Source organism: Cordyceps javanica, chromosome 5 (genome assembly GCF_051103115.1).
Source record: "Cordyceps javanica chromosome 5, complete sequence".
Lineage (NCBI taxonomy): Eukaryota > Fungi > Ascomycota > Sordariomycetes > Hypocreales > Cordycipitaceae > Cordyceps > Cordyceps javanica.
In genome coordinates, this window is record NC_139299.1 from 3,099,704 (window position 1) to 3,123,406 (window position 23,703).

General features: G+C 53.7%; 11 protein-coding genes and 1 non-coding gene across 12 annotated transcripts; 7 read left to right on the plus strand and 5 right to left on the minus strand.

Annotated features, from left to right (window-relative positions):
• Positions 1–286: 286 nt before the first annotated feature.
• V2A60_008152 (uncharacterized protein) lies at positions 287–1,159 on the minus strand (the record flags this gene model as incomplete). The annotated part of the gene is made up of 1 exon (XM_083259427.1): positions 287–1,159. The coding sequence occupies one exon, from the start codon at positions 1,157–1,159 to the stop codon at positions 287–289; it is 873 nt and encodes a 290-aa protein (XP_083115553.1).
• Positions 1,160–1,732: 573 nt separating this feature from the next.
• V2A60_008153 (homoaconitate hydratase LYS4) lies at positions 1,733–4,277 on the minus strand (the record flags this gene model as incomplete). Its single annotated transcript, XM_083259428.1, has 4 exons — positions 1,733–3,139; positions 3,199–3,561; positions 3,622–4,206; positions 4,263–4,277. 4 exons carry the CDS (start codon positions 4,275–4,277, stop codon positions 1,733–1,735), a joined length of 2,370 nt encoding a protein of 789 aa, XP_083115554.1.
• Positions 4,278–5,509: 1,232 nt separating this feature from the next.
• On the plus strand, positions 5,510–6,279 carry V2A60_008154 (UPF0220 family protein; the record flags this gene model as incomplete). The annotated part of the gene is made up of 3 exons (XM_083259429.1): positions 5,510–5,602; positions 5,778–6,136; positions 6,216–6,279. 3 exons carry the CDS (start codon positions 5,510–5,512, stop codon positions 6,277–6,279), a joined length of 516 nt encoding a protein of 171 aa, XP_083115555.1.
• Positions 6,280–6,755: 476 nt separating this feature from the next.
• On the plus strand, positions 6,756–7,530 carry V2A60_008155 (uncharacterized protein; the record flags this gene model as incomplete). Its single annotated transcript, XM_083259430.1, has 3 exons — positions 6,756–7,236; positions 7,303–7,377; positions 7,433–7,530. 3 exons carry the CDS (start codon positions 6,756–6,758, stop codon positions 7,528–7,530), a joined length of 654 nt encoding a protein of 217 aa, XP_083115556.1.
• A 128-nt stretch (positions 7,531–7,658) lies between these two features.
• Positions 7,659–8,781, minus strand: V2A60_008156 (protein GET4; the record flags this gene model as incomplete). Its single annotated transcript, XM_083259431.1, has 2 exons — positions 7,659–8,322; positions 8,444–8,781. The coding sequence occupies 2 exons, from the start codon at positions 8,779–8,781 to the stop codon at positions 7,659–7,661; spliced, it is 1,002 nt and encodes a 333-aa protein (XP_083115557.1).
• A 1,915-nt stretch (positions 8,782–10,696) lies between these two features.
• Positions 10,697–11,608, plus strand: V2A60_008157 (uncharacterized protein; the record flags this gene model as incomplete). The annotated part of the gene is made up of 2 exons (XM_083259432.1): positions 10,697–10,709; positions 11,283–11,608. The coding sequence occupies 2 exons, from the start codon at positions 10,697–10,699 to the stop codon at positions 11,606–11,608; spliced, it is 339 nt and encodes a 112-aa protein (XP_083115558.1).
• Positions 11,609–12,029: 421 nt separating this feature from the next.
• On the plus strand, positions 12,030–14,184 carry V2A60_008158 (beta-N-acetylhexosaminidase; the record flags this gene model as incomplete). Its single annotated transcript, XM_083259433.1, has 2 exons — positions 12,030–12,075; positions 12,134–14,184. The coding sequence occupies 2 exons, from the start codon at positions 12,030–12,032 to the stop codon at positions 14,182–14,184; spliced, it is 2,097 nt and encodes a 698-aa protein (XP_083115559.1).
• Positions 14,185–14,245: 61 nt separating this feature from the next.
• V2A60_008159 lies at positions 14,246–14,317 on the plus strand. Its single transcript has one exon. It is a non-coding gene; the product is annotated as a tRNA-Gly (tRNA).
• A 275-nt stretch (positions 14,318–14,592) lies between these two features.
• Positions 14,593–15,732, plus strand: V2A60_008160 (sucrase/ferredoxin-like domain-containing protein; the record flags this gene model as incomplete). The annotated part of the gene is made up of 2 exons (XM_083259434.1): positions 14,593–14,949; positions 15,016–15,732. The coding sequence occupies 2 exons, from the start codon at positions 14,593–14,595 to the stop codon at positions 15,730–15,732; spliced, it is 1,074 nt and encodes a 357-aa protein (XP_083115560.1).
• Positions 15,733–15,838: 106 nt separating this feature from the next.
• V2A60_008161 (uncharacterized protein) lies at positions 15,839–16,783 on the minus strand (the record flags this gene model as incomplete). Its single annotated transcript, XM_083259435.1, has 1 exon — positions 15,839–16,783. The coding sequence occupies one exon, from the start codon at positions 16,781–16,783 to the stop codon at positions 15,839–15,841; it is 945 nt and encodes a 314-aa protein (XP_083115561.1).
• A 1,331-nt stretch (positions 16,784–18,114) lies between these two features.
• V2A60_008162 (uncharacterized protein) lies at positions 18,115–20,303 on the minus strand (the record flags this gene model as incomplete). The annotated part of the gene is made up of 3 exons (XM_083259436.1): positions 18,115–19,868; positions 19,935–20,002; positions 20,236–20,303. 3 exons carry the CDS (start codon positions 20,301–20,303, stop codon positions 18,115–18,117), a joined length of 1,890 nt encoding a protein of 629 aa, XP_083115562.1.
• Positions 20,304–21,880: 1,577 nt separating this feature from the next.
• Positions 21,881–23,194, plus strand: V2A60_008163 (cytochrome b5 reductase family protein; the record flags this gene model as incomplete). The annotated part of the gene is made up of 1 exon (XM_083259437.1): positions 21,881–23,194. One exon carries the CDS (start codon positions 21,881–21,883, stop codon positions 23,192–23,194), a length of 1,314 nt encoding a protein of 437 aa, XP_083115563.1.
• Positions 23,195–23,703: the final 509 nt, after the last annotated feature.

Genomic DNA, 23,703 nt, shown 5'->3' on the forward strand with positions numbered 1-23,703 from the left:
ACGCATCAACGAAAGTTTAAACTGGAGTATAGTGCTACTTGGGATGGTGATTCTCCTCCTGACAACGAGTCTTTCTGTTTGGTCTCGAGCCACGCTTCAGATGCATTCGCACTGGGTTCATTCGTGGTGGCCTTGATCACACTCTATATGACATATCAGTATTTAGCTTGGAAGGAAGACATCTAGGTACTACCCCTTCTAAACGCTCTAGAGAATACTATATGGGGCTGCACAGCATAACGCGAAGGGATAGAACATGGACGCAAGTATATGGATACTGACTAATCTACACGCTGCCCCAATTTGGGTTTCGCTGCTTCCGCACCGATATGTACAAGACAATGGCGTTGAAGAACAGCGACACGGCAGACAAACCAATCACGGTACGGTGCTGCAGACGCGCCGCCGCGTTGCCAATCAGCCGCGCCCGCCCGTCCACCTCGACGTCGCACCACACCACGTTGACGGCCGTGCCGGCGCCCGCGGCCGCGTCGTAGACGGCGTAGCCGCTTGGGGCGTCGTAGCAGTCGCGCCGCCACCACGCCGGCTCACCGTCGGCGTCGGCGCCCGGTCTGTACAGCACGGCGCGGTGCCAGTACGACAGCACGGCGACGGCCGCGCACCAGCCCAGCACGGAGGCGCCGTCAAGCGCGACCACGGCCCAGACGGAGTACGGCGCGCAGCGGAGGAAGCGCGTGACGATGATGTAGAGCTGCGCGGCCGCGACGGAGGCGCCGACGCCGACCGCGACGCAGAGGGCCGTGTTGCGGCGCATCGCCGACGGCGCCACGGCCGCGTAGACGACGGCGGCCAGCAGAGACGCCGACAGCAGGATCCGCCACACCATGCCGCAGCTTCGGGGTTCCCTGTAGCGGAGGCTCCGGCGCGACTTGCTCTTGCGACGGCCCCGGCTGCTTGCGTCGTGGCAGTTTGGCGTCAGCGCCGCGCCGCGCCGGCCCCCGCTCTCGTCGCGCTTGTTGGACCTTTGCTCTGGCGGCTGTCGCGGTGCGTTTGCGGCATGCTCTTGTTCTGCTCCGGTTAGAGCTTTTGGGGTGATGTCAAAGAAAGTTTCTGTCGACAATGGGTCGGAGGATGAATCGTTCGTCTTTTCCATCCGTTCTTTGCTGGGAGGCGAGCTTTCTCGCTGATACAGCAGCATCACGAGCAAAAGTCTTGCACGACTGGAAGATGTGCTGCAGAAATGCCGCCGCCGTTGTCTACAGATGAGCACATAATGAAGCGCAAATGACCTTGAATATAAAGGACGAGGACAAGGCATACAAGCTGGGCGGAGAAATAGCCTCGGAGAATTATCCAGAGATGGTCCCTGAGTCTGCCTCAGCTTGGGCCCCCCAGGTTTCCACAGCCGGTGGATCAGCAAATGACTCCACGCGTACGTTATACCCGCAACAAAGGCCGGAATGTTTATTGGAGTAGGAGGATATTTGACATCACATAGCAGCGAGAGCAGGGGCCGTAGCTATGATGATTCGAACGGTGCGTGTCATCTCTTCTGGACTGCTCACGTTTGAGGTATGTACTACACGTTACCTGCGGAATATTTTGGGCCACAATCTAGATGTCTACCCGCAATTGGTTGCTTCACGCGATCGAAGTTAAAGATATCAATGCCTTTTAAAATGTATACTGTGCTGAATATGCCAAAACCCCCACACCCATATCCGGAAAGAAATATACGCCTAAATAGGTTCCTACAGCTGATATTCGTCTTTTACGCCTCGGCCGCCTGGGCCATGATCCACTTCTCCAAGCCGCCCTTTGCGATGATGTCCTGCAGGTTCTCGGGGAACTCGCCCACCTTCTCCTCCCACTGCTCGCCGCCCTCGCCCTCCTGGACCTGGACGACGCTCCGGGCAACGTCCCACGTAAAGGTCCAGCCGGTGCGCCGCGTCGGGATCTTGTCGGGGAACGTGGCGCGCAGGCGCTCGACCAGGCGCGGGACCTCGAGCCCCAGCAGCCCGTTGTTGATGCTGTTGCGGGAGAAGATGGCGCCGAAGCTGCCGGACACGACCAGAGGGATCTGCTTGGCCAGGAGCGCCGTGGCGGCCTGCTCGCGCGACGAGCCGCAGCCAAAGTTGAAGCCCGACACGACAATGTCGTTGGGCTTGGCAATGTCGGCAAACGTCGGGTCGTAGTTCTCCATGCACACCTTGGCCATGGTCTCTTTGGTGATGTCGTCTTGGTACGTGTACTTGCCGGCGTAAATGTTGTCTGTATCCAGGTTGTCCATGTCGCAAAAGACAATCTCGCCGGTAATCTTCTCCGGGAAGCCGGGAAGGATCTTGGTGCCGCTGCCCTGGGCGGACTCTTCGCCACCGACGGAGGACTCGACGCGCTCGATGAGAGATTCGAGCTGCTCGAGAACGTTGCCGAGCTGGCTCTCCATCGTTTCCGGCGCGCCGGTGCCGTAACCGTGCTCCACACCCTGGTAGTTTTCTGGGATCTGGAAGGAGTCTGTCCCGGAAATCACACCGCTGAGAGCGCTGGCAGCAACAACTTCGGGGCTCGAGAGATAGGCCAACGCATCGCGGCTCCCCATGCGGCCCTTGAAGTTGCGGTTCGAAGCGCTGATGCCAACCTCGCCTGGCTCCAGAAGGCCGGTGCCGAGCCCGATACACGGGCCACAGGCAGCGGGCAGCTCGATGGCACCAGCCTCGACCAGTGCTTGCCAGTCCCCTGCGTCCTCTGCTGCCTCTTGCTCGCGGGCCGACGCAGCCGCGATGTAGAACTTGACACCGTCCGCAATCTTGGGGATCTTGCCGCCATTCTGCTTGGCTGCGTCCTTGAAAACCTTGGCGGCGGCGGCGATATCGGAAGCTCGGCTATTTGTGCATGACACAAGATACGCCTTGTTGACCTTTATCTTCTTTGGTGCAAGCTCATTCAGGGGTGTCGAGATCTTGACCGAGTTGGGTCCGGAAATGTATGGTGAGAGTGTAGAAAGGTTGATGTAGAGTTGTTTGGCGTATTGGGCATCGGGATCGGCCCTCATGGGGTTGGCAAAGAGCTCGTCAACTTTTTCATGGGTAATTCGCTCCTTGGTTGTTCGATCAGGAAACATGGCCGCTTCCGTCGCCTTGTAGCGAAGCCAGCGCTCCAGAGTCTTGTCTACGGGAAACTGTTACAAAATCATGTTAGCCAGGTCCCGTTATGCTGAAAGATCAGGGCAATACAAACCAGACCCGTGAGTGCGCCCCATTCAGTGCACATGTTGCTGATCGAGATTCTGTCATCAAGCGGAATGCTGGCCATGGTTTCCTCGGATCCGGCGAACTCCACTGCATGGTTAAGCACATCACTTTGGAACAGCCCGCACAGCGCAACAATGACATCCTTTCCGGCAACGCCGGGGGGTAGAACGCCAGTCAAATTGACCTTGGCAACAGGGGGAACCTGGAACCAGGTCTGACCGGTTGCCCAAATGCCAGCGGCGTCCGTTCGCACCACAGAAAACCCTGCAGCACCAAGCGCAGAATAACTTGTCGAATGGGAATCGGACCCAACACATAGCTTGCCGGGCCAGACGTATAGTTCCTCAATCTGACAACATGTCAGTATTCAATTCAATTCAATTGGGCCGCATGGCAATAGAAGTCGTACCATCACCTGATGCGATATTCCGTGGCCGGCGCCGTAGAAAGGAACACCATGTGTCTTTGCAAAGTCCTCAATGAGCTTGTACTTTCTAATGTTGGCTTCCGAGGTGTCTTGTACTTGGTGGTCGATAGCGAAGACCATTTGGCTGGGGTCCTTGAGTTCTGGAACATTCATAGAATAGAACTTCTTCATGGCCGGAAATGTATTGTCGTGTGTCATGCACCTCGCCGGAATGACAGATATATAATCACCGCTTCGGACAGTCTTTCCGGCAGGCAGGCCAACGGCATGGTCCTGAAGAATCTTCTCAGTCAAAGTCTGGGGCCCTCTCTTACCCTCGGCCGGCGGCGCAGCCCAGGAGGTCTCAGTTGGGGTCTCGGTGTCCAAGGTCGCGCGGTTGGAAGCTGTCGTAGCAATAGTCCGGCATTGGTATTGTCCATGTTGAGAAGCGGGCAGTGCGAGCCGAGTGCGCTGACTGGTGATTGTCGTTGCGCCCGTGATAAGACGTTGATTGGCAATTATCGTCGTACTCGTAGTAGGACGCCTAGCTCGGCTAAGCATGCGCGCCCATTGCGCAGACGCAGCGACCTATCAAATGAGTCAGTACGGTCGCTGAAAGGGACAAGCATATGAAGAAAACGAACCGGTCTGTACGACATGATGCACAAGGCTCAAGGGGTCGCAGCCTAAAGAAGAATATGAAATGAAGCTTGAGGATTAAAATTTTAGAAACACGGTTGACTCTACGAAAGTATTGCGCAAGGCCGAAGACGGAGCCGAGTGGGGCTTGAAATTGGTAAAATTCTAAATCTTATTCGTCGAAGCGGCCAGTGAGGTATGATCTCATAAATTAATACTTTTCAGCTTTCATATAGCTTTTGTTAACGTTACAAGTGCTTACAGATGCAATGCAGCAATCTGCAGCGTTTTATTTCATTTATTGCAATTTGAAGCTCTTCGTTGTTGAAGTGACTTGTCTAGCAGAAATAGTCCAGACCCCTGTGGCGTGTCGTGTGTACAAGATAGGCGCCTCGTGGAGCAAGCAAAACTGTGCTCCCGGGTGCTGATGACAGGGGACCTGTCACTTATCAGACTTATCCCATGTGCCTTGACATTAGGCGCATCATTATGCTGCGCATGTACGGAGTACTGGAGTGCAGATACCACACGGCGCTCAATTGCACTGAGAGAAAGTGCGTGCCTCTTTCATAGCGTGCTATGTAGTGCTGCTGGAAACAGTCACCCCCACAACTATTTTCATTCAAGATCGAGATACGGCACGAAGAATAAATGCCAGTATACATCTGCTGTAATAGATAGACCTTGGTTCAATGTAGAAACAGCAGCAGACGTTATAGGATGTGTGCCCCGGCATTTCCTTGACCCGCCGCCAATTATTAGCGCCAAAAGTCATAAGCGTTGACTGAATGACTGACTATACTTATGCTGGGCTGTAGGCACGTCCATCAACAACACCGCAGACCAAGAACTATATTGCAAATGAGCCGACATGGAGAAATATCGATGAATTATAATCATGCTAGTAATCTATGACTTTGCTCCTTTTTCTACATTTTGTCTCGTTGACCGGCCACCATTGCGGCTCAATCACCAAAGTTTCAGGTACACGTGACTCGTGCGGCGACCAGCTGCTGGCCCGCCGGCTTCGTCATTTCGAACCACCCCAACCTCCAGCGACGACGCTTCAAACCCCGAGACTGAACTCGGCTTGCTTCAACCGGATAAGCTTCGACAGACGATCCTGACCTGCGAAGCTGCTCGACCGCGTCACGTTGGTCTACAAACCTCGAAAAAGACCCAGTCTGTTCCTTTGGGGACACGCGACAGTCAACGCTGCTACGCAACCCGCCACCACCAGCAATCAGGCACCATGGAGGAGGATCGACTCTGGAAGTTCTCCAAGCCCGAGTGGCTAAACAGCATCTGGGCCCGCAATGCCGGCATCTACGCGGCCGGAGGACTTGTACGTTTCATTTTCTCATCATCTGCCACTACTGGCGACCGTCGCGGCGCATCCGCCCTGCCCGGCGCATAAGCTCGCAGCTCCGAGCAGACGCCAAGAACGACTTCCAACCCCCCCCCCCCCCCCCCCCCCTCCGGTCCTCAAGCTAACCTGCAACCCAAATCGTTCTTGATAGTTCTCCCTTGCCTTTTACACTATGCTCGACGCCGCCGTATGGTCCAAGTCAGCCAACAACGGCTCCGACATCCACGTCAAGTTTGTCGACTGGCTTCCGCTCGTCTTCTCCTCGCTCGGCATGCTCATCATCAACTCGGTCGAGAAGCAGCGCCTAAGCGCCGACTCGTTTAGCTACAGCGGCTCTGGCGTCGCTTGGAAGGCCCGCGTGGTGCTGTTTCTGGGCTTCGCGGCCCTGGCCGGCGGTATGGCCGGCGGTGTCGCCGTATTTGTGCTCAAGTACATTGTGCCGAGCGTTGGTTTCCCCGCGCTGGGCATGGGTATCGAGACACTGGCTAGCAACGCCCTGGTAGGCTTCAGGTATGTAAAGTTGCCCTTGGATCCCCTCCTTTGGTGTGGTAGTTCCACCGTTGCTGGATGATGGCTAACTCTGTGGCAGCTCCGTCGTGCTCTGGATCACCCAAAATATGGAGGATGAATACTCGTACAACCTGTCGCTTTGAAATCCTGACAAAGTGCAGGCAACATCGAAACTATGTGAGAACAACGGAAACTCTTAATATGACTCTTGAAAGCAGATGAGCACTGCTTCTCGCCGAGAATTGTGTACAATTGCAGCTAGCTCTGTAGGGTAGTTGGTGTGGTCCGATTTGAATAGTTTTAGCATAGTCTTTTTACAACATGAAAGCGTTGACTTTTGCAATAGCCGTCTACAGAACAAGCTCACATGTCCTCGATAACGCACATCCTCTCCATTGTTCGATACCTATCAGCTCAGCTGGTGCCCCACCAAGCTGGCCGCCGTCCACAAGGTACTTACCATTTATTAGCGTCTGGGCAGCTTGTGATACAACCAACCCCCTGCTCATCCGATTGCATCGACCTGTTTTCTTTCTTCTGAACCATGCGCATCTCATAGTCAACCGGTAATCTCAGAACGTACGCAGCGTATACTTTGGGCAAGACCAGTGCCGCGGCCATGAGCGAACGCAGCCGCGCCACCAACGGCTCCCATCCACCAGGTCCGCAGCGCTCACGGGCCGGCGCAGCAGGCGCCGCGTCGGCGCAACCATACCAGTCGTCCTCCTCATTATCCCAGGCATCGGCCGGCACGCAGGCCACCTCGCGAGACCGGACGCATCTCTTTCGCAGCCATCTGATGAGGCGGCCCGCAGGTGCCGCCGCCGCCGCCGCCGCCGTCAACGGGGCGAGCATCTCGTCCTCTTCGTCGATCAACACGGCTTCTGCTGCTGCTCCTACAGCGGCGGCAGCGGCGGCGGCCGCCGCGCAGGCCGAGGCGGCGCGTCTAGCAGCGGCGGAGCAGCAGCAGCGGCTTCATGCAGAGATGTGCGAGATTGTGGTGCGCAACCAGAACGGAGACATTGACCTCGACGCCGCGCCGGTGCTGTCGTTTGACGACATGGACGAGATGGCGCTAGACGCGAGGCAAGAAATGGAGCGTACGTCTACGCGTTTGACCTGTTCCGCTTGCAAGGGCATGTTTGCTAAACTTTTGAGAGAGATAGAAGAGCGGCAGAGGTTGGCAGAGGACGTCAAGCAGCATCGGATCAACCATACAGCGGGGCCCGATCAGCCTGAAGGTACGAATATGCTCTCCCTGGTCTTACTTTTGATCTTTTGTCTTACGCTGCATAGAATTGCTGGAACGTGTTCGCCTAAACCTTCGTGCCAAGGTTGACGCTCTGGCCGAAGATAACTGGATGTTTGAACCGGAAGAGCCAGCACGAGGTTAAAGCAATCTGGCGTCTGCCCTTCGTTCTTCGTCACCCTCACGCACAAGTGTTATTTGGGCAAGTCTCTATCATGACGCTTGAATTCATTCTATGCTCTACCGAAAGAAACGATTTCGGGCCAATACCCTCTAGTCCAGCGCCTCGGCTGTGGGCGCACCCAGTCCAGGCCTTCTCTTCTGTTGTTGCTGTTGCTGGCCGCCCGCACCGCCCGCGCCGCCGCCTCCAAACAGGCCGCTCATCATGTCCATGAGCGGGTTGCTCTGCCGCGGCTTCTGGATGCCAAAGTACATCTCGGCAATCATCTCGAGCGCCTCGCCCCAGGAGCCGCCGAGATCGTCAATCTGGGCCGCATACTTGGACACGAGGCCGCGGTACACCTCGGGGGCGCCGCCGCGGACCGCCAGCAGCAGCAGGCCCAGGAAGTTGAGCAGCGGCAGGCTGGGGAAGACGCGGAGGTCCGAGGCCGAGGTGGCGACGTCCTGGACGCCCAGGGCCGGGTTGTCGGCGCGCAGGGCGTCAGCGAAGCGCCGGTAGCAGGCGTTGGCGGCGCGGACGTTGCCGACCAGCAGGTAGGGGAGGATGGCGCGGGCGGCGTACTGCGGCGCCGTGTGCGCGTCCGACTCCTTGTACCAGGCGTACTCCATCTTGAAGAGCACCTCGGCCGAGTCGCGCGTGCCGAGGATCAGGTGTTTCTCGGCCTCGTATGTCTCGTGCTCGGCGGCGTAGAGGGATCCGGCGACGTGGTGCAGCTCGGGGTCGCCCGCGGGGTACTCGCCAAACTTGGCCGACCATCTGGATCAGGCAAGAAGAGATTGTTAGCTTTTTTCGGAGAAACAGGGTATAAACAGGTAGAATTATAGCCAAAAAAAAAAAAGTCAAAATGCGCTGAAATCTTGACCAATGGAAAACGTACGCCATCATTTCTGTAATAAACTTCTTGCGCGTGGGCTCCTCGCCGTCAAACAGGCGCAGCGCCGTCAGCAAACGGCCGCGGGTCGTCGCGTCCGGCTTGAGCTCGGCCTGCCTGTAGACGTCGACGAGCATGACGCACAGGTCGCCGCCGCTGCCGCCCTGGCCGGCCTTGAGCAGCGACTGGGCGACGCTCGAGAGGATGTCGATGGCGGCCGGCCAGTTGTGCGTCTTGATGTGGCGGGAGGCGGCGACGCGGGTCTGCTGCTGGGCCTCGTAGTAGTCGCCATCGGCAATCTTTTGCTGCAGCCGGGCCACGATGCGGTCGACCTTGCTGGCCATTGTTTCGAAGAGGTATCAATGCTTTTTTTTTCCTTTGTCTCTTTTCGTGTCGCGGAGGTAGTCACGGAAACGGTGGTGGGGTGGCGGGTGGGAGGCTGTCGTCGTCGGTTGAAGTGTCCCAGAGGAAGCTTGCCCCATGTTGGAGGCACCCAAGTGCGTAAGGTAAGTGGCGTGCAGTGGTCGAAGTGGCGCTAACGAGGTAACTTGTAGGCAGTTTTGGCCCCGAGCCTCCAGTACGGATTATTCGAATACTTGGGTGGGGATAGGGTAGCCTGTAGGTACTTGGTACGGAGTACTCAGTACTTGAGAGTAATCTACCTTTGGCTTTAACATTAAAATGTTGGCTTTCCATAGCATCATATCATCATAGTCCCAAAGAGCTTTTTTTGTATACTTAGACCACTCATTCCATTCTTTGCCCACCCGCTCGTTCTTCACCTTTTGCATCTCGTTCGAAAGGGCACAGAGTGTCATTTGGCCTGATGCTTTCATTTTTACCAATAGGTCGCTGTTCGTGGCTTCTCAGTTGTTCCAAATTTTACAAGCTCATGATCTGTTTTATCGACTGACATGTGTCTTGTTTCAACCCCTCCCCCAAAATTTGCCTGACAATGCATACTGCCAACCAGTAGCCAAGTTATCCTTGTCCGAGGCGAGCCACGAGTCACATCAGTCACATCTCATCCCATGTTCCCACTTTGGGTAACTAAAGTCATAAGTAGCTACTGATACTCATAATCAGCACTGCCATGGGCCGACACATGTAAATCATGATATGAGAAGTAACTCACGCAAGAAAATCCTGCGCTTCACTATACATACACCAGCTATGCCGGGAGTCGATGTGGTTGCGAGACTCCGAGAGGACTAGGAAAAGAGTCGCGCAAGCGCTCCCCATCGCTGCAGTGTCCGCATATAGACCACACAAGCCGTGAGGCCGGTCCAGAGCATCAAGGTTTCAGGGCCGCCTTCATTGGTCTTGCCATACTCGAAGCATGTAACGATGATGAATGAAAAGCAGATTGAAATTGCTATTGCCCGAATATCGATAAAGTTGATCCTCTCTTCAATCTCAGCATCAGTCAATGTTCGGCTCATGATCGCTCGAGAAGAAAAGAGAGCAAAAGGCGAGGATTGGCACGGTAGGAGAGCACACGAGTGGCGATGAAGGCAAGTAGATTTTTGGTGGGTTGTTTTTTCGTCTGCCAGCTCGTTTGCTTCAAAGAAGCCCGTTCATAGCGGGAGCCTATAATAAAGCAACAAATTGCCACTGCGAGCGCTTTCTGAACCCAGGATGAGTATTACTTGGTAGCGCCCTGCTGAACCTGAATCGTAAATGTCTAGTTCTGTACGTCGTTTTGCGAGGCAGCAATGTAGGGCGGACCGAGCCATCACTGAGCTAAATAAGCGTATTGGCACGATGTGATGTACGGCCCGTCGTACCTGCTCGATTCCTTTCGCCACTCGGCTGCCAGAAAACCGTTATGCCAAGCTACAAAAGTCTCGACAGGATGTACCGGAAATAACGGAGCCGTTTCCACTCCGCGGCGGGACATGCGGGCGGCGCAGGTTCGATTGTGGGTTTGATCAGCCTTTTTTGTCTTCCTGAAACAACCTGAAAGCCTTATTATGGTGGGCGACATGCCATCGTCTTACTGCGACTCGGGAGCCTTGTTGCTGGAATACCGAGCCGTAACTGTAGCATAAGTATCAGGGGGATACTGACCAAGATGACCTCACGCGACTCGCTGCTGCCCACATTAGGGAAGCGGCAGCGCTATTTCACATGTCCCCTGTACGTGGAGTGGTCATAAAAATGCCATGTCTAGGTACATGGCAGAGCTACCGGTGGGCTGATGCCAATTGATCCCCATCTGCAGTGGCACTTGATAAGTAGACGATGCTCATTCTGTAAATGGCCAAAGACGGTGAGACAGCTTCAGTCGTGGCAAAAAGTTTCCACTTGAGAGTACTGATACTGCTGGGTATCCTTTGAATTGAACCACACTGCAAGCAGTGTGGGTTGAAAAGCGGATAATTGAGCCACGCTGCCAAGGACAGCGTGCCAGTGTCAAGCCTTGTCCGCCGCAATTCTGACGACAATGTCAGTTTGGCGGCATATCTCCTAGCCTTGAGTGTCGCCAAAGATACTCGTGTCTTGTTTGTACATTACTTGTTTTACCTGGTCCACCTTGATGCCAGCATAGCGCTTGTTAAGCAACACGATGTCGACTCCCCGAGATAGAGACATCTGGTCTGTGTAAGGCCATCTGACAGGCGAACAACAGTATATATAGCCTTCTGTTCCCTCTTGCCTTCGTCGGTTTACTCTTTCAATCAGCAATCTTGAGTCTCCGAAATTGACAACAAGTACTTTCCCCTTCGATCTCTCATTACTTCTCACTTCTTTGACTGTACTAAAGCTACTTTCGATATTGTTAAGACGCCAGCAACTGATACGTCCGCGTGCCGCATTAATTTGAAATAATGACTTTTCAAAGTTTTGTTCTTCGTACTGCTCTCATTCGTCGCGCTCTCGTCATCTACCCAATCAAACGGCGAGATCGCGTTTGGCATCAACGACCTGGATCTGGCATACTTTGAGGAGAATGGCGAACTCGACCCTGACATGACCAACATGCTGGCCATGAGCATCACTGCATCGGACCTCGTGGCGCTCAAGAACGACCGTGTGTGCGCAGCCAATGTTGGCGGGGGCTGGCAGACCCATTGCTGCAACTGGGTGAGCGCTGCCGGTACGGTCGGCATCTTTGCCACCAACCTTGCCAATACGATCTGGAACTCCCTGTTCAAGAAATACATGTGATATGCGGATCGTTGTTCGATCACTAAATATTCCCGTCGGTTGTAAACAAGCACTAACTAAAAGTAGTTCCCCAGACTTCACAGGTGGGTATTAGGGTAACTGCAAGCTTAGATATCTCCGCTTCTTGAGCCACATCCTTCGGGTGATCTTACTGTAGTCGTAATAAATCCGATCGTTCGTATGGCCACTGACTTCCCCTTGCCAGCTGAGTTCAGCTTGATTTGATAATGCAACGGTGCCGCTTAGGCCTCACCCTTTTGGAAAATGAAGGAAACCATATTTATGATCTGGATGCACAACTGAGAGGGCGGACCATCGGTATAAATAGCGCTTGATTTGCGGGTTCTCCTCTGAGAGCTTCCATCCAGCAGAGACTTGAACTCCATTCTATGTTATCAGTTGAAGTCCAAACTTACCACCAATGCTTACAATTCCGTTCCTCGTACTGGCGATAGGCCAGGCCATTAGTACGTTCTTGCCCTTCATGCACGGTAAAATATGGCAATTTCTGACATTAATTATAAGAAGTGGCTCAGTGTCAGCTTATAGGCATACCAACGACACCATATGTACACTCTGGTGCTGTCTTTTCGCTCAGAAATATCCAGCATGTCGTTGTGGATGCGGCGTACGCGCAGCATCAAGACACAGCGGGCCAAACTCTGATTCCACCCACACTGCGCGAGTTTGCAGATACGTTTGCAGAGGACTTGAAGAAGTTTGATATAAACGTTGACGTCGTTGAGGGATCCAGCAGCCCTGTTGGAAGCATCTTCCTCACTGTCAGTAACAACACTGGCAGCACAGACGCCGCCGGCCGGCCTACTTCAGAGGGCTATAACCTCACCACCACCGACTCTGGAATTACCATTGTTGGCGAGAGCCCCTTGGGAGCATGGTGGGGAACGAGAACCATTATACAACAAGTTATTCTCAAAGATAGCTCCATTGCTGCTGGTACCGCTATCGACGCGCCTGGTTGGCGCACCCGTGGTATGATGCTTGATGTTGGTAGACACTTTTTTCCGAAAGACTTCATCACAGACGTGTGTGCATATATGTCCTTTTACAAGCAGAACACGCTTCAGCTACATCTAAGCGATAACGTTGTCAGGTCAAAGATCAACCGGGATAACTTCATGAAAATTTACGGCCGGTTCCGGCTATGGTCTGACAGTGAGGCGGTTAAAGGGTTGAACAACCACCTCAACGAGTCTTATACGCGTGAGGACTTTGAAGAAATTCAAAGCAAGTGCGCCGCCAGGGGTGTTACAATTTTACCGGAGATTGAGGCTCCCGGCCACAGCCTCCCAATTGTCCAGTGGAAGCCACAATTGGGCAATGCCAATGATTTGAGCCAGCTCAACATTGCACATCCGGAGACAATTCCTACCTTCAAGGCCATATGGAAGGAGTTCCTACCATGGTTTCACTCCAAAGTCGTGTCCATTGGCGCAGACGAATACACTGGGTCAGTGAAAGACTATAATGAGTATGTTATTGCCATGAATGAGTTTATCGGCGATGCGGGCAAAAGAATCAAGATCTGGGCCACTTTCCCTCCACGGAAGAGCCAGTCGGCTCAGCCAATCCCCACCAACGTCTCAATTCAGCATTGGGCATACTCTTTTGACAACCCTCTTGATGACTACATCAAGCACAACTACTCTGTCACAAACTCTGATGAGATGTACTACATTGTTCTCAAGTGCTGCGGCTACGGCCGGACTATTAATCTCAACACCGTGTTCAGCGGCAACCCTGCCGGACATGGCGCATGGTATCCCAACATTTTCAGCAGCAGACAAGCGAGACTCAACCCTTCTCGCTCCGAGTCCCTTGTTGAAGGCGCCATTGCTCCTATGTGGAGCGACCGTGGCCCGAGTACCAGTGTCTACTCGGAAGCCTACTACGCCTGGCGCGATGGCATCCCGGCGTTAGCTGACAAGCAATGGGGCGGTAATCTGACCAAAGCCGAATTTGATACCACCTTTCCCAAGCTTGTGGGCCAAGTCCCGGCCCAGAATCTGGAGAGGACTATTCCATCGCAAGGAAACTCCATATTCGAGTACAATTTCCAGGACCAGGGAAAGACTGTCAAGGACATGTCCCCTAACAAGTACGACGCAGAGACCGACTGCCAACGCACCCCCTCGTCTGTGCTAATCACCCCTAACTGCTCACTGACCACGCCTCTGGACTCCAAGGGTAGAGACTATACCCTGTCAATGACCATTCAGATCGACGAGCTCCTTGACCCGACGAACACCACTCTAATCGCCGGCCGCGATTCTGTCCTCATGCTTACACCAGACGTCACCTTGTTCGCAGCGGGTAATTACTACCGCCTGAAAGGCACTATCCCACTGAAGAAGAGGGTAGGACTCAAGATTATCGGACGCGGAGCGCAGACGTTTGCAGCAATCAACGGTGGCAAAGAGCAGGAGTTCATCACAAGGATCAATGTCGATGATAGATACACAGTCTCGGCACCCATGGCTATCGAGGCACCACTGAAGGCCGTAAATGGATGGACGGGGGAGATTGTTGGTCTTAATCTCACCAATAAGGCTTAGGAAGAGCGTCACATTACCTATATAGGTACTTTTAAAAATTGACCCCACATCGCCTTATCCTGCGCGGATAGTGTAGTGGTTAGCATGCGTGCTTCCCAAGCACGCGTCCCGGGTTCGAATCCCGGTTCGCGCAACTTTCCTCTACGCTGCGGATAACTTTCTTTTTTTTGCCGGTTGAAAGAATTGGAATATGCCCGTGAGTTTGCTTTCTGAATTTCCTGCTGTATTTGGGAAGCGTGCCTTTGTCCCCATGTTTGCAGCAGGATCGGCCTGATTGGCGGTCCCATTAGTAATGCTGGTGAAAGCACTCGCTCATCGGTCTCCGAGCCTGGGCAAATCACAGGTCCCGTAATCCCATGCGTAATCACAATTTCACCTCTGACACACCAGAAAAGCAGGTCGCCAACAATGCCGCAACGACCAGTATTGCGGCAATTGACACGCCAGGCGTGGCAGTCTGTCAATAGGACCTTGCTCCCTCCCGCGGTAGCGCGTCGCAGCTTTGCGTCCAAGCCGCCGCCGCTGCCGACGGTGCCGACGTGTCCGTCGCCGACATGCGGCTGCGCGGAGATGCCCGCGATGCCGGAAGGTCTCGAGATTGACTACAAGAGCCCAATGAACGGTGTGATTGCGGGTTACGCAGAGCAGGTGCTCATTTGCACCGGCAAGGACGACTGGCCGTCCAAGATTGAGGAGGAGAATAGTGGCGACAATTTGGCCGCTGATCTGAAAGAGCTGTTTGGCCGGGGTGGCACGTATGCCGATGTATGTTGATTCTGCCTTGTGCTCTAGAACAAAGTCTTGAACAGGGCTCATATTGACATACAACAGCCTTTTCATAACGTTGCGCTCGTCAACAGTTCATTACCCAGCTCGGTGCCACCCCGCACCGAGGTACAAAACACGTCTGTCTATCTGCTGCCCAGCTTCAAATACGTGCCGTTTCTACCGCGTGTTTCATTCGATCACGTTCAGGCTCTGGCCAAGGGCTACCTGCTACCAGAGAGGCTGCACTCGGCTCACGACGGGCTCTCACCCGTGCACCGGGACATTCTCAGTCGCAACGACGCGTACCAGAGCCTGCTCGCCGGCGTTCAGGACGTGACCGACATTCTTGTCCTCATTTGCGGCCACGGTGGACGAGATTTGCGCTGCGGCATTCTGGGCCCTCTTTTGCGCGACGAGTTTGAGACGCAACTGCAACGCAAAGGTGTCGAGGTCCTACAAGGACCCGTACAAGTCCAGGTCGACGCGGACGCGCAGCAGGTAGAAGGCGAGGCTGGTCCATCGAAAGACACGGCCAGGGTTGGAGTCATTAGCCACATTGGCGGCCACAAATTCGCGGGCAACATCATCATATATATCCCTCCGGGAAAGAAAACGGCAGATGGATCACCGCACCGCTTCGCAGGTCATGGGCTTTGGTATGGCAGAGTTGAGCCAAAGCATGTGGAGGGTCTTATTGAGGAGACTATCATCAATGGGAATGTTGTAGCGGACATGTTTAGAGGTGGCATCGACCCACAGAGACGCATCCTGAGAATATAGACGCTTCTCTTGTTCGAACATAAAATTTGTATATTTAGAAGCCCTGTAATACTATAGAATGAGTTTGGATCAACCAACATGGACCAACAACTCAAGGTCGTCTGAATTACTTTGCATTCTGTCCCAGAGGCGTCCAAACTCCCTTTTCAATATCCTTTCTGATAGCTTCCGCCACGTCAGGCGGCGCTTCTGCAATGTGAGACGTGTCGTCCAGCCAGCGCTTCTCCTGCTCGGTGCTGTCTCTGCCCAGGATTGCATTACGGTACGGATACCGCCCAAAGCGCTCAATAATGGGCCAGTGAGCATCGAGAATCATGCACCACCAAAAGATCCAAGTGGCACGGTCGATGCCACCATCTGCAGTCCTGGGCGGTCCTCCCTTGGTCATCTCACGCAGAAACGCCAGGTCGTCCCCGAGGAGCTCGTCCCTGGTCGCCCTGTACGGGTCCTTGACTCCGAAGCGCTCCTCCGCCAGGGAGCGCGTCTCCTCCACCAGATCGAGTGTGATTCTCTGACTCTCAAGAGTCTCGTCGTGGGTAATTGGCGCAATCCACATCACGCGGCTGACAAGCCAGTAGTCGAAGCTCGACACTCCTGCATCGTCGCGCCACCGAGACCAGGTGTCGGGACGATGGGCCGACGGCAGCGCAAGCCACTGCCCGCAGAGCCGGCGAGCCAGCGGCCCGAACAGAGCCGACTGCCAACGGCCGTCGACACCGCCAAAAAGCTCGCGCGAGGCTTGGTCGAGCAGGAGCTGCAGGCCGAGGCACTGCGTCGGAAACTCGGGCGATTGGGGCGGCGGTAAAAACGACATGAAATCCAGCTCGGACGGAGATGGCATTTGCCCGTTGGGAGCCATCTGGCTGATGGCTATCAGGGCATCCCTGGCAGCGGTTGATTCCAATTTCTCCGAAAAGTCCGACCCAGACATGTGTTTGGTCACATCGGTAAAGTCAAGAGCTTCTGTCTTGCTATGGGGGATCTTAACCTCGACTATGTATTTGAGCAGCTCGGGCGTAATGAGGGATCGGAGATCTCGGTGGCCCGTCATTGTCGCTACTTCTTCCAAGGTGCAATCAACCAGTAATCTGTCAAATGGTGTACAATGCAAAAAGTAAGATCAGGCTGTGGCTGCTTTGCTAATAATCCATATCCATCCCGTGCTTATTATAGACCAACTACGATGATGGTGGGGTAATTAGTGTCACGTTAAAGGTAGGCTTAAGGATACTAGTAATAATTAATAGGCTTAATTATATATATAAATTAGAAAGATAAAATAATATAATAAGATTGAATTATAATTTCTTAAAGAATTATAAAAGAGAATTCTAGTAAAAATACTTATTTATAAATAAAGACCTTGGCTAAATTAAGACCTCAGCTCAATGAATATATCTTTAACTTATTATATAATAAATAAAGATAGTAAGCCAAGTTATAATAAAATAACTAAAGTATTTACTTTGATATATCTCTTGATTAAAGCTATTCCGCAACAGGGAGTGGCATGCCATGATAAAGCAATTCTCGACGAGCGTGTGCCACGCTTCGTTTGCGCTACGGAACTGGCCACCGATTCTTCACTCCGTTGTGCACTGGTTCTTGAAACCGTGCCGAGATGCCCGCGCGGACATTGAGCGCGCTCACGACATCATCAAGCCTGTCCTAGAGCAAGAGGCGCCTGTTCAAGAAATTGGAAGATGCGGGACAAAGCGATGTACCAAAATTCAACGACGCCATGGAACAGATAGAAAGAACGGCAAAAAGGGAGACCGTACGACGCAAGCGGTTACACAGCTTACATTGTCAGTCGTTGCGGTACACAACACGACAGACCTCATGTGCCAGGTGCTCATCGATCTGGCCAAATACCCGGGATGGGTCGAGCTTCGGCGTCAAGAAATTCGGGATGTCATCAAGACTCGTGGAGGAAGAAAGAATGCTCTCTACAATCTGAAACTGGTGGACAGCGTAATAAAGGAGAGTCAGAGAATGAAGCCTATGCTTCTAGGTAAGTTTAGTGGAATCCTATCTCGAGATGCAGATTTCTTTATTAACGAGGCTACCAGAAAACTGCGATCCGAAACCAATTTTTGCCGGATTCAGCATTTCGTATCGACACTTCCACTCAGCTCGAGTTTCGACAGCGGATGGGCGACGAGGGGGATTCTGAGCTTTATGGATCAGCGCGGAATTTTACTCTGCAGTTTTAAAAGAGAGATGCCGAAACACGAAGGAGTAGCTACGACAGATAGATGGCGCCGGAAATCAGTCCGAGACTATCTTTATACAATTTTTCGAAAAAACATTTTAAAACAACGCACCGGAGCTATGCAGCCAGGGGATCAGATGAGTGCATAGTATTCAGCCCCGGATACTCTAGCCATGTCGCCCAGCCGTGCGTTTCCGCATGAGCTCCTTGCGCGCCTTGTCCTTTGCGCTGTCCCAAGAGACGAACTCGTGCAGGCCGGCGCCTCCTGGCACCATGGGCAGCACAGGCACTTTTTTATCCGTCATGACCTCCAGAAGAGCCGGACCGTCCGTCCCAATCAGCCACTCGAGGCTGGCCCTCGCGTCCTCGGGACTCGACAGCCGTCGGGCCTGCAGACCCATGGCCTCGGCAACCTTGACAAAATCAGGGTTGACCTGGTGACAGTGCGCGTAGCGATCTTCGTAGAACAGGTTCTGCCACTGCGTAATCATGCCCTGCTCCTCGTTGTTCAGAACAATGACCTTGACCCCAATGTTGAACTGAGCGGCCGTGGACAGCTCGTTGATGGTCATGGCGAGCGACGCGTCACCGTCCACGTCAATCACGAGCGCGTCTGGACGGGCCATCTTGGCACCAATGGCAGCCGGTAGACCGAAACCCATTGTGCCCAGGCCGCCGGACGAGATCATGGTACGCGGATGCCGCCAGCGGTAGTGTTGCGCTACCCACATCTGGTGCTGGCCGACACCGGTCGTTAGATACGTGTTTGCCTTGTTCTCTGCCGTCAGATTACTCAGCTCCTCGATGAGCGCCTGTGGCTTGATGAGACCGGAGTCTTGTGACTTGTCATAGGCAGAGAGAGGCCACTTTGCCTTCCACGCCTGGATTTGATCGTGCCACTCTTGGCGATCTGCAACGGTCTTTTGCTCAATGTACGGGAGTAGCAGCTTTAGGTTAGCACCGACGTCGCCCTCAATTGCCTCGATGGCTTGTACCACTTTGTTGATGTTTTTTGGCATAATCTCAAAATGAACAATGCCACCTCGGCCGTGCTTCTCTGCGGCGTGTGCTGTGGGTGCAAACCGAGCGACATTACAAGTAACACGCTCGTCAAAACGAGCACCTAGCGCAATAATCACGTCAGCGCTCTGCACCGCCATGTTGGCATATCCAGTGCCGTGCATGCCCAGCATGTGTAGAGCCTTGTCATCCAACTCGTCAAAAGCACCAAGGCCATGTAAAGACGTAGTGACGGGAATCGACGATGTGTCGGCCAGCTTCTTGAGCAAAGCCGGACCGTCTGTAGAGCAGACGATGCCGTGTCCGGCGTAGATTATAGGGCTTTTTGCGTTGTTGATGAGGCGTCCGACGCGCTCAAGGGCTGAGCTGAGGTACTTGTCGTTCCATTCGGCCGTCTGCATGGCGGCGCCGGACATGCTGGAGCGCGGCAACGACGAATGCATGGGAATGGCCTTGCGCAGAACGCTCGCCGTGACGTCGCTGGGGAGATCCACCAGCACCGGTCCCGGCCGGCCGCTGGTCGCAATCGAAAAGGCCTCGTTGATGCGCTTGGGCAGCTCGGCGACGTTGCGCACCATGACGTTCCACTTGGTGCAGCCCTGCGAGATGCCGAGGACGTCGGCTTCCTGGAAGGCATCGCTGCCGATAGAGGTGGTGCGAACCTGCCCGGAGAATACGACAAGAGGGACGCCGTCGGCGTACGCGTCTGCCATGGGCGTGACGACGTTGGTCGCGCCAGGCCCGCTGGTGACGAGGATGACGCCTGGCTTGCCAGAGGCACGGGCGTATCCCTCGGCCATGTGACCGGCGCCCTGCTCGTGCTTTGGGAGGATAAAATTGAAGTGTTTCGAATTGTATATGGCATCAAAAACAGGCAGGATTGCGCCGCCGGGGTACCCAACTTGGGACAGACGTCAGCCGGGTCGATGCCTGGTGCATGTGTAAGTGCATGGATCGCTCGACTTACAGATGGTTTCGACCTTGTGCCTCCTCATCATTTCATGAAAGATTTGACCCCCGGTCATTCCAATGAAGCTGCAATCCGTATCAGCAATGTTCTTGATCCTTGTGGCTCATTCGGGCAGCCTGACGATTTGTCCATTGTGTCGAAGCTGCGGCGTGGGGCTTCGGCATAGTTGATGTTTGTTTCGCTCGAGAATTGAGCGATGGATTTTGATGTAGCAGGGCCGTCTCTTTGAAAAAAAAAAATTAGATCAACGGCTAGTTCAGTTTCGATCAAGTTTCAGTAAAGACTGATTTTTCCTTACCGCGTGGCAGCTGCTGGCCGAACCTGTGTCACCTTGTGGCGCCGCGTCGCAGCAATTGGGCGAGCCATGGCGTGAAAGGAGCCGGGGCAATGATGCTGCCAGGCCTGAGCACCGGCAGCGCGGAATAATAACGCAAGATTCAACATCTCAATTCTTCCTGTGCATAATAACGAGCAAGTCAAGAGCCGAAGCAGGACGAGGAGATGATGCAGTATTAACAAGGTAACTAACCGACATCGGAGCGGCGGGCTATGACTGGTCTACAGCACAGTCACGGTAGTTACCCAGATGACATAAACTCTAAGAATAAAACAGCTACCGCTCTTACAGCCTGGTAGTCGGGAAAAGTGATCAAGGCAGAGGCCTATCTATACATGTTACGAATGCAGAAGCACTGGGGCACGCGGGACTTTCATCCTTATTAGTCTCATTAAGTAAACACCTCGGTAGGATTTCAGTTGCCATTCTGACCGGCGCATTCTTATTAGCGACATGCTGTGCTATACGAAGTATAGCACCAGAAAATAGACGAATAGTCCGCCTTCTAGTTTACTAACACGCAAACCAATCAAGAAATGGACTTGGGCCGACACTGTAGCTGGACGAAGGGCTAAAATCGAATACACGGTGAGTGCTGAGCTAAAAAGCAAAGGCTAGAGCCTAAAGTTGCCCCTTTGACACTGTAGGTCACCCAGCGCCGTCGGTGTGGATAAGTGATGGAGAGGACGAACCCCTGTTCTTGGGAAATCGACTATAGATGTGACGTCTTGATGGCGAGAACCTCCCTTTCCCCAGAGAAAGTATTACCAGGACGCGATAATTTGGAGTAGTAGGAAGTGGTTAGTGAGGTGACGGTAGCTAGCACTGTTAGGCATAACGGCGTGTAAAATATGTGCCCACATTTCGAGTAAAGCTACGTGCGATACTACATTGAGAGACCTAAGGGTATAATAAGAATAAGTTATATTATATATATTAATGATATCTCTAAGATAATGTAGAATGCTAAGTGGTAATAAATATCGATGCTATCGTATCTAAGGATACGTAAGGCAAATATAAATACCGCGCCCCTCTATCACCGTAAAAACTAAGATCCTGTCCCCAAAGCCGTCTCTATGTTACCGTGCCGTGTTTGAAATAAGCCATGGAAAAGCGAACGGCCGAAAAAGTATCGTTAACATCCGGCCAGAGAGCTATAAACGACCGTCTTGATTTTGGCGCACTGATAGGCACTAGCTAAGCAGGCCACTCTGCCTGGCTCTGACAGGAGCATGCCAGGTACGCCGCAACAGTTGCGCCACCAACGGAGGTCAAAGGCCAAAGCTAAGACATGTCAAAATGATGAACAAAAAGTAACGCGATGCTGAATCTAGATTTCGTCCATTCCATTATAAGAGATCCCCCATTTATTAGCGCCGAAATGCGGGTTGTTGTATCCTTTCAGTTGGTATTACACGTGACTCGGCACCAAAGCCGCTTCTTATGATCTGGTGATCCAAGCTTTCAACACGTCTGACTGAAAAACATCTATCGCCAGTCTACAAGAAGCAACTCGACCCATGCTCCACACAAGCATATACTGGAAATGATTTGGTCATAGCATCTCAATTATTGCAATATACAACCTTGAGCCAAATTCACAATGAACTGCTCTCGGAGGGCCATGGGCGCGTGCGGCCGCATCCTTACTGGCGGCTCTACCCAAAGCTTGCCCTCGCTACCATCCATCACATCATGTGCGCGCCACTCACCAGCTCAAAAGCCCATGAAAAGGCCAAATCGGTATCAAGGAGCCACCAAGAGTCCTCTAGAAGCTCGCACAATTAACCCGGCTCTCGCGGTTGTCCTACTTATTGGTGGCGGTGCAACCTACTACCTCGCCACACCTTCGTCGCAAGACCAGGTTCTCAACCAGGACACTTTTGTTCCTTATACCATAACCTCACGTGAGGCAATTTCGGCTTCCTCATTCATCTTTACAGTTGCGCCGCAGCATCCCAACCCAGCGCCCAGCTACTTGGCAGCGGAACCAGGCGATCCAGCGACGTGGCGCTACCCGCTCTGGTCCGTCGAGTTCAAGCAGCCCGAGGTGCAAATCGCGCGCAACTACACACCCCTCCCGCCCGTGGAAGGCGAGCAGCCTCTGAGAGACGGCACGTTGCGCTTCTACGTGCGGTCCATCCCCGGCGGCGAAATGTCCACGTACCTGGGCCGTCTGGGCGTCGGGCGCGAGGTCTGGCTCCGGGGCACGCACCCGGGCTTCGACGTGGCCACCCGGCTGGGCTCGCAGAGAAACGTGGTGTTCCTCGCGGGCGGGACGGGAATCGCGCCGGCCATGCAGGTGGCCAAGGCGGTGCTGGAAGGCCACGCGGACGCGCGCTTCACACTGCTCTGGGCCATCCGGAGCCGAGAAGAGCTCCAGCAGGCGCCTGATGTCTTTGGCCGGCCGGCTTCGGCCTCTTGGTGGGACGTTTTTCGGAGCAACAGCCCCAGGCCGCAGCCATCAGAGGTGGATCATCCCATCGCAGCCGCGAGCCCGCTCGGCCGTGAACTGGAGGCAATGAAGGCTCGCTACGGAGACCGGCTGCGCATTCACGTCGGCGTCGACGACGAGAGCAGCCAGTTTCGCGAGTCTCACATCTGGACCTCGATCCAGAGCCTGAGAGCGGCACCGACGCTTCCCAGCGCCCCAGACTGCCAGTCGCACAATCAAAAGTTCCACGCCCCGGCTTCCGAGTTTGAGCCGGCCGGGGCGCGCCCGTGCACGTGCCGGCCGGACAACCGTGGGAAGAACCTGTTCATGGTCTCGGGCCCGGAAGGGTTCATATCACATTATGCAGGGCCAAAGGTGTGGCTGGGCGGTGTTGAGACGCAGGGTGCAGTAGGTGGTGTAGCTGCGGAGCTGCGGAGGAGAAATCCGTCATTCACGGCTGATTGGCTAGTGTTGAAATTGTGAGGTCCATATGTGTAGATATATTGTATAGAATAGAGGATAAAGAATTCATGTTGGGGGGATATTGCCTACACAGAGTCGGGATATGCAGTACCTACGCATCTCCGCAAGTGCACGATTACTTATCATGGGCAATACAATGCCGAACGACAGCGCACGATGCAATAGCACGTTGCATTCTGATACGTCTTCGGTGCATATTTCTCCGCATCAAGTTTGTGCTCGCGAGTGGTCAAAGTATCTTCCCAGGGTTGGTACGAAAGCCTACTTATTCTGGCGCGCGATACTACTACTATAGCCCCCCCCCCCTCCTTCAAGCACACGTTGCGACTACATCTCAGGTTCGGGGAAATAGCCCACTTGATACAAAGAGAAATGCCCCTTTCTAGCCCTATCATACTTTCCCTTGATTCTATTTTTCCAGCTGCTAGTTGCCTTCAAATTGGTATTGCTGGGTGACAGGCGCTGTTGACACTGGCCCTCCTTGTAGCTATGCTCTAACTAGCAGATTC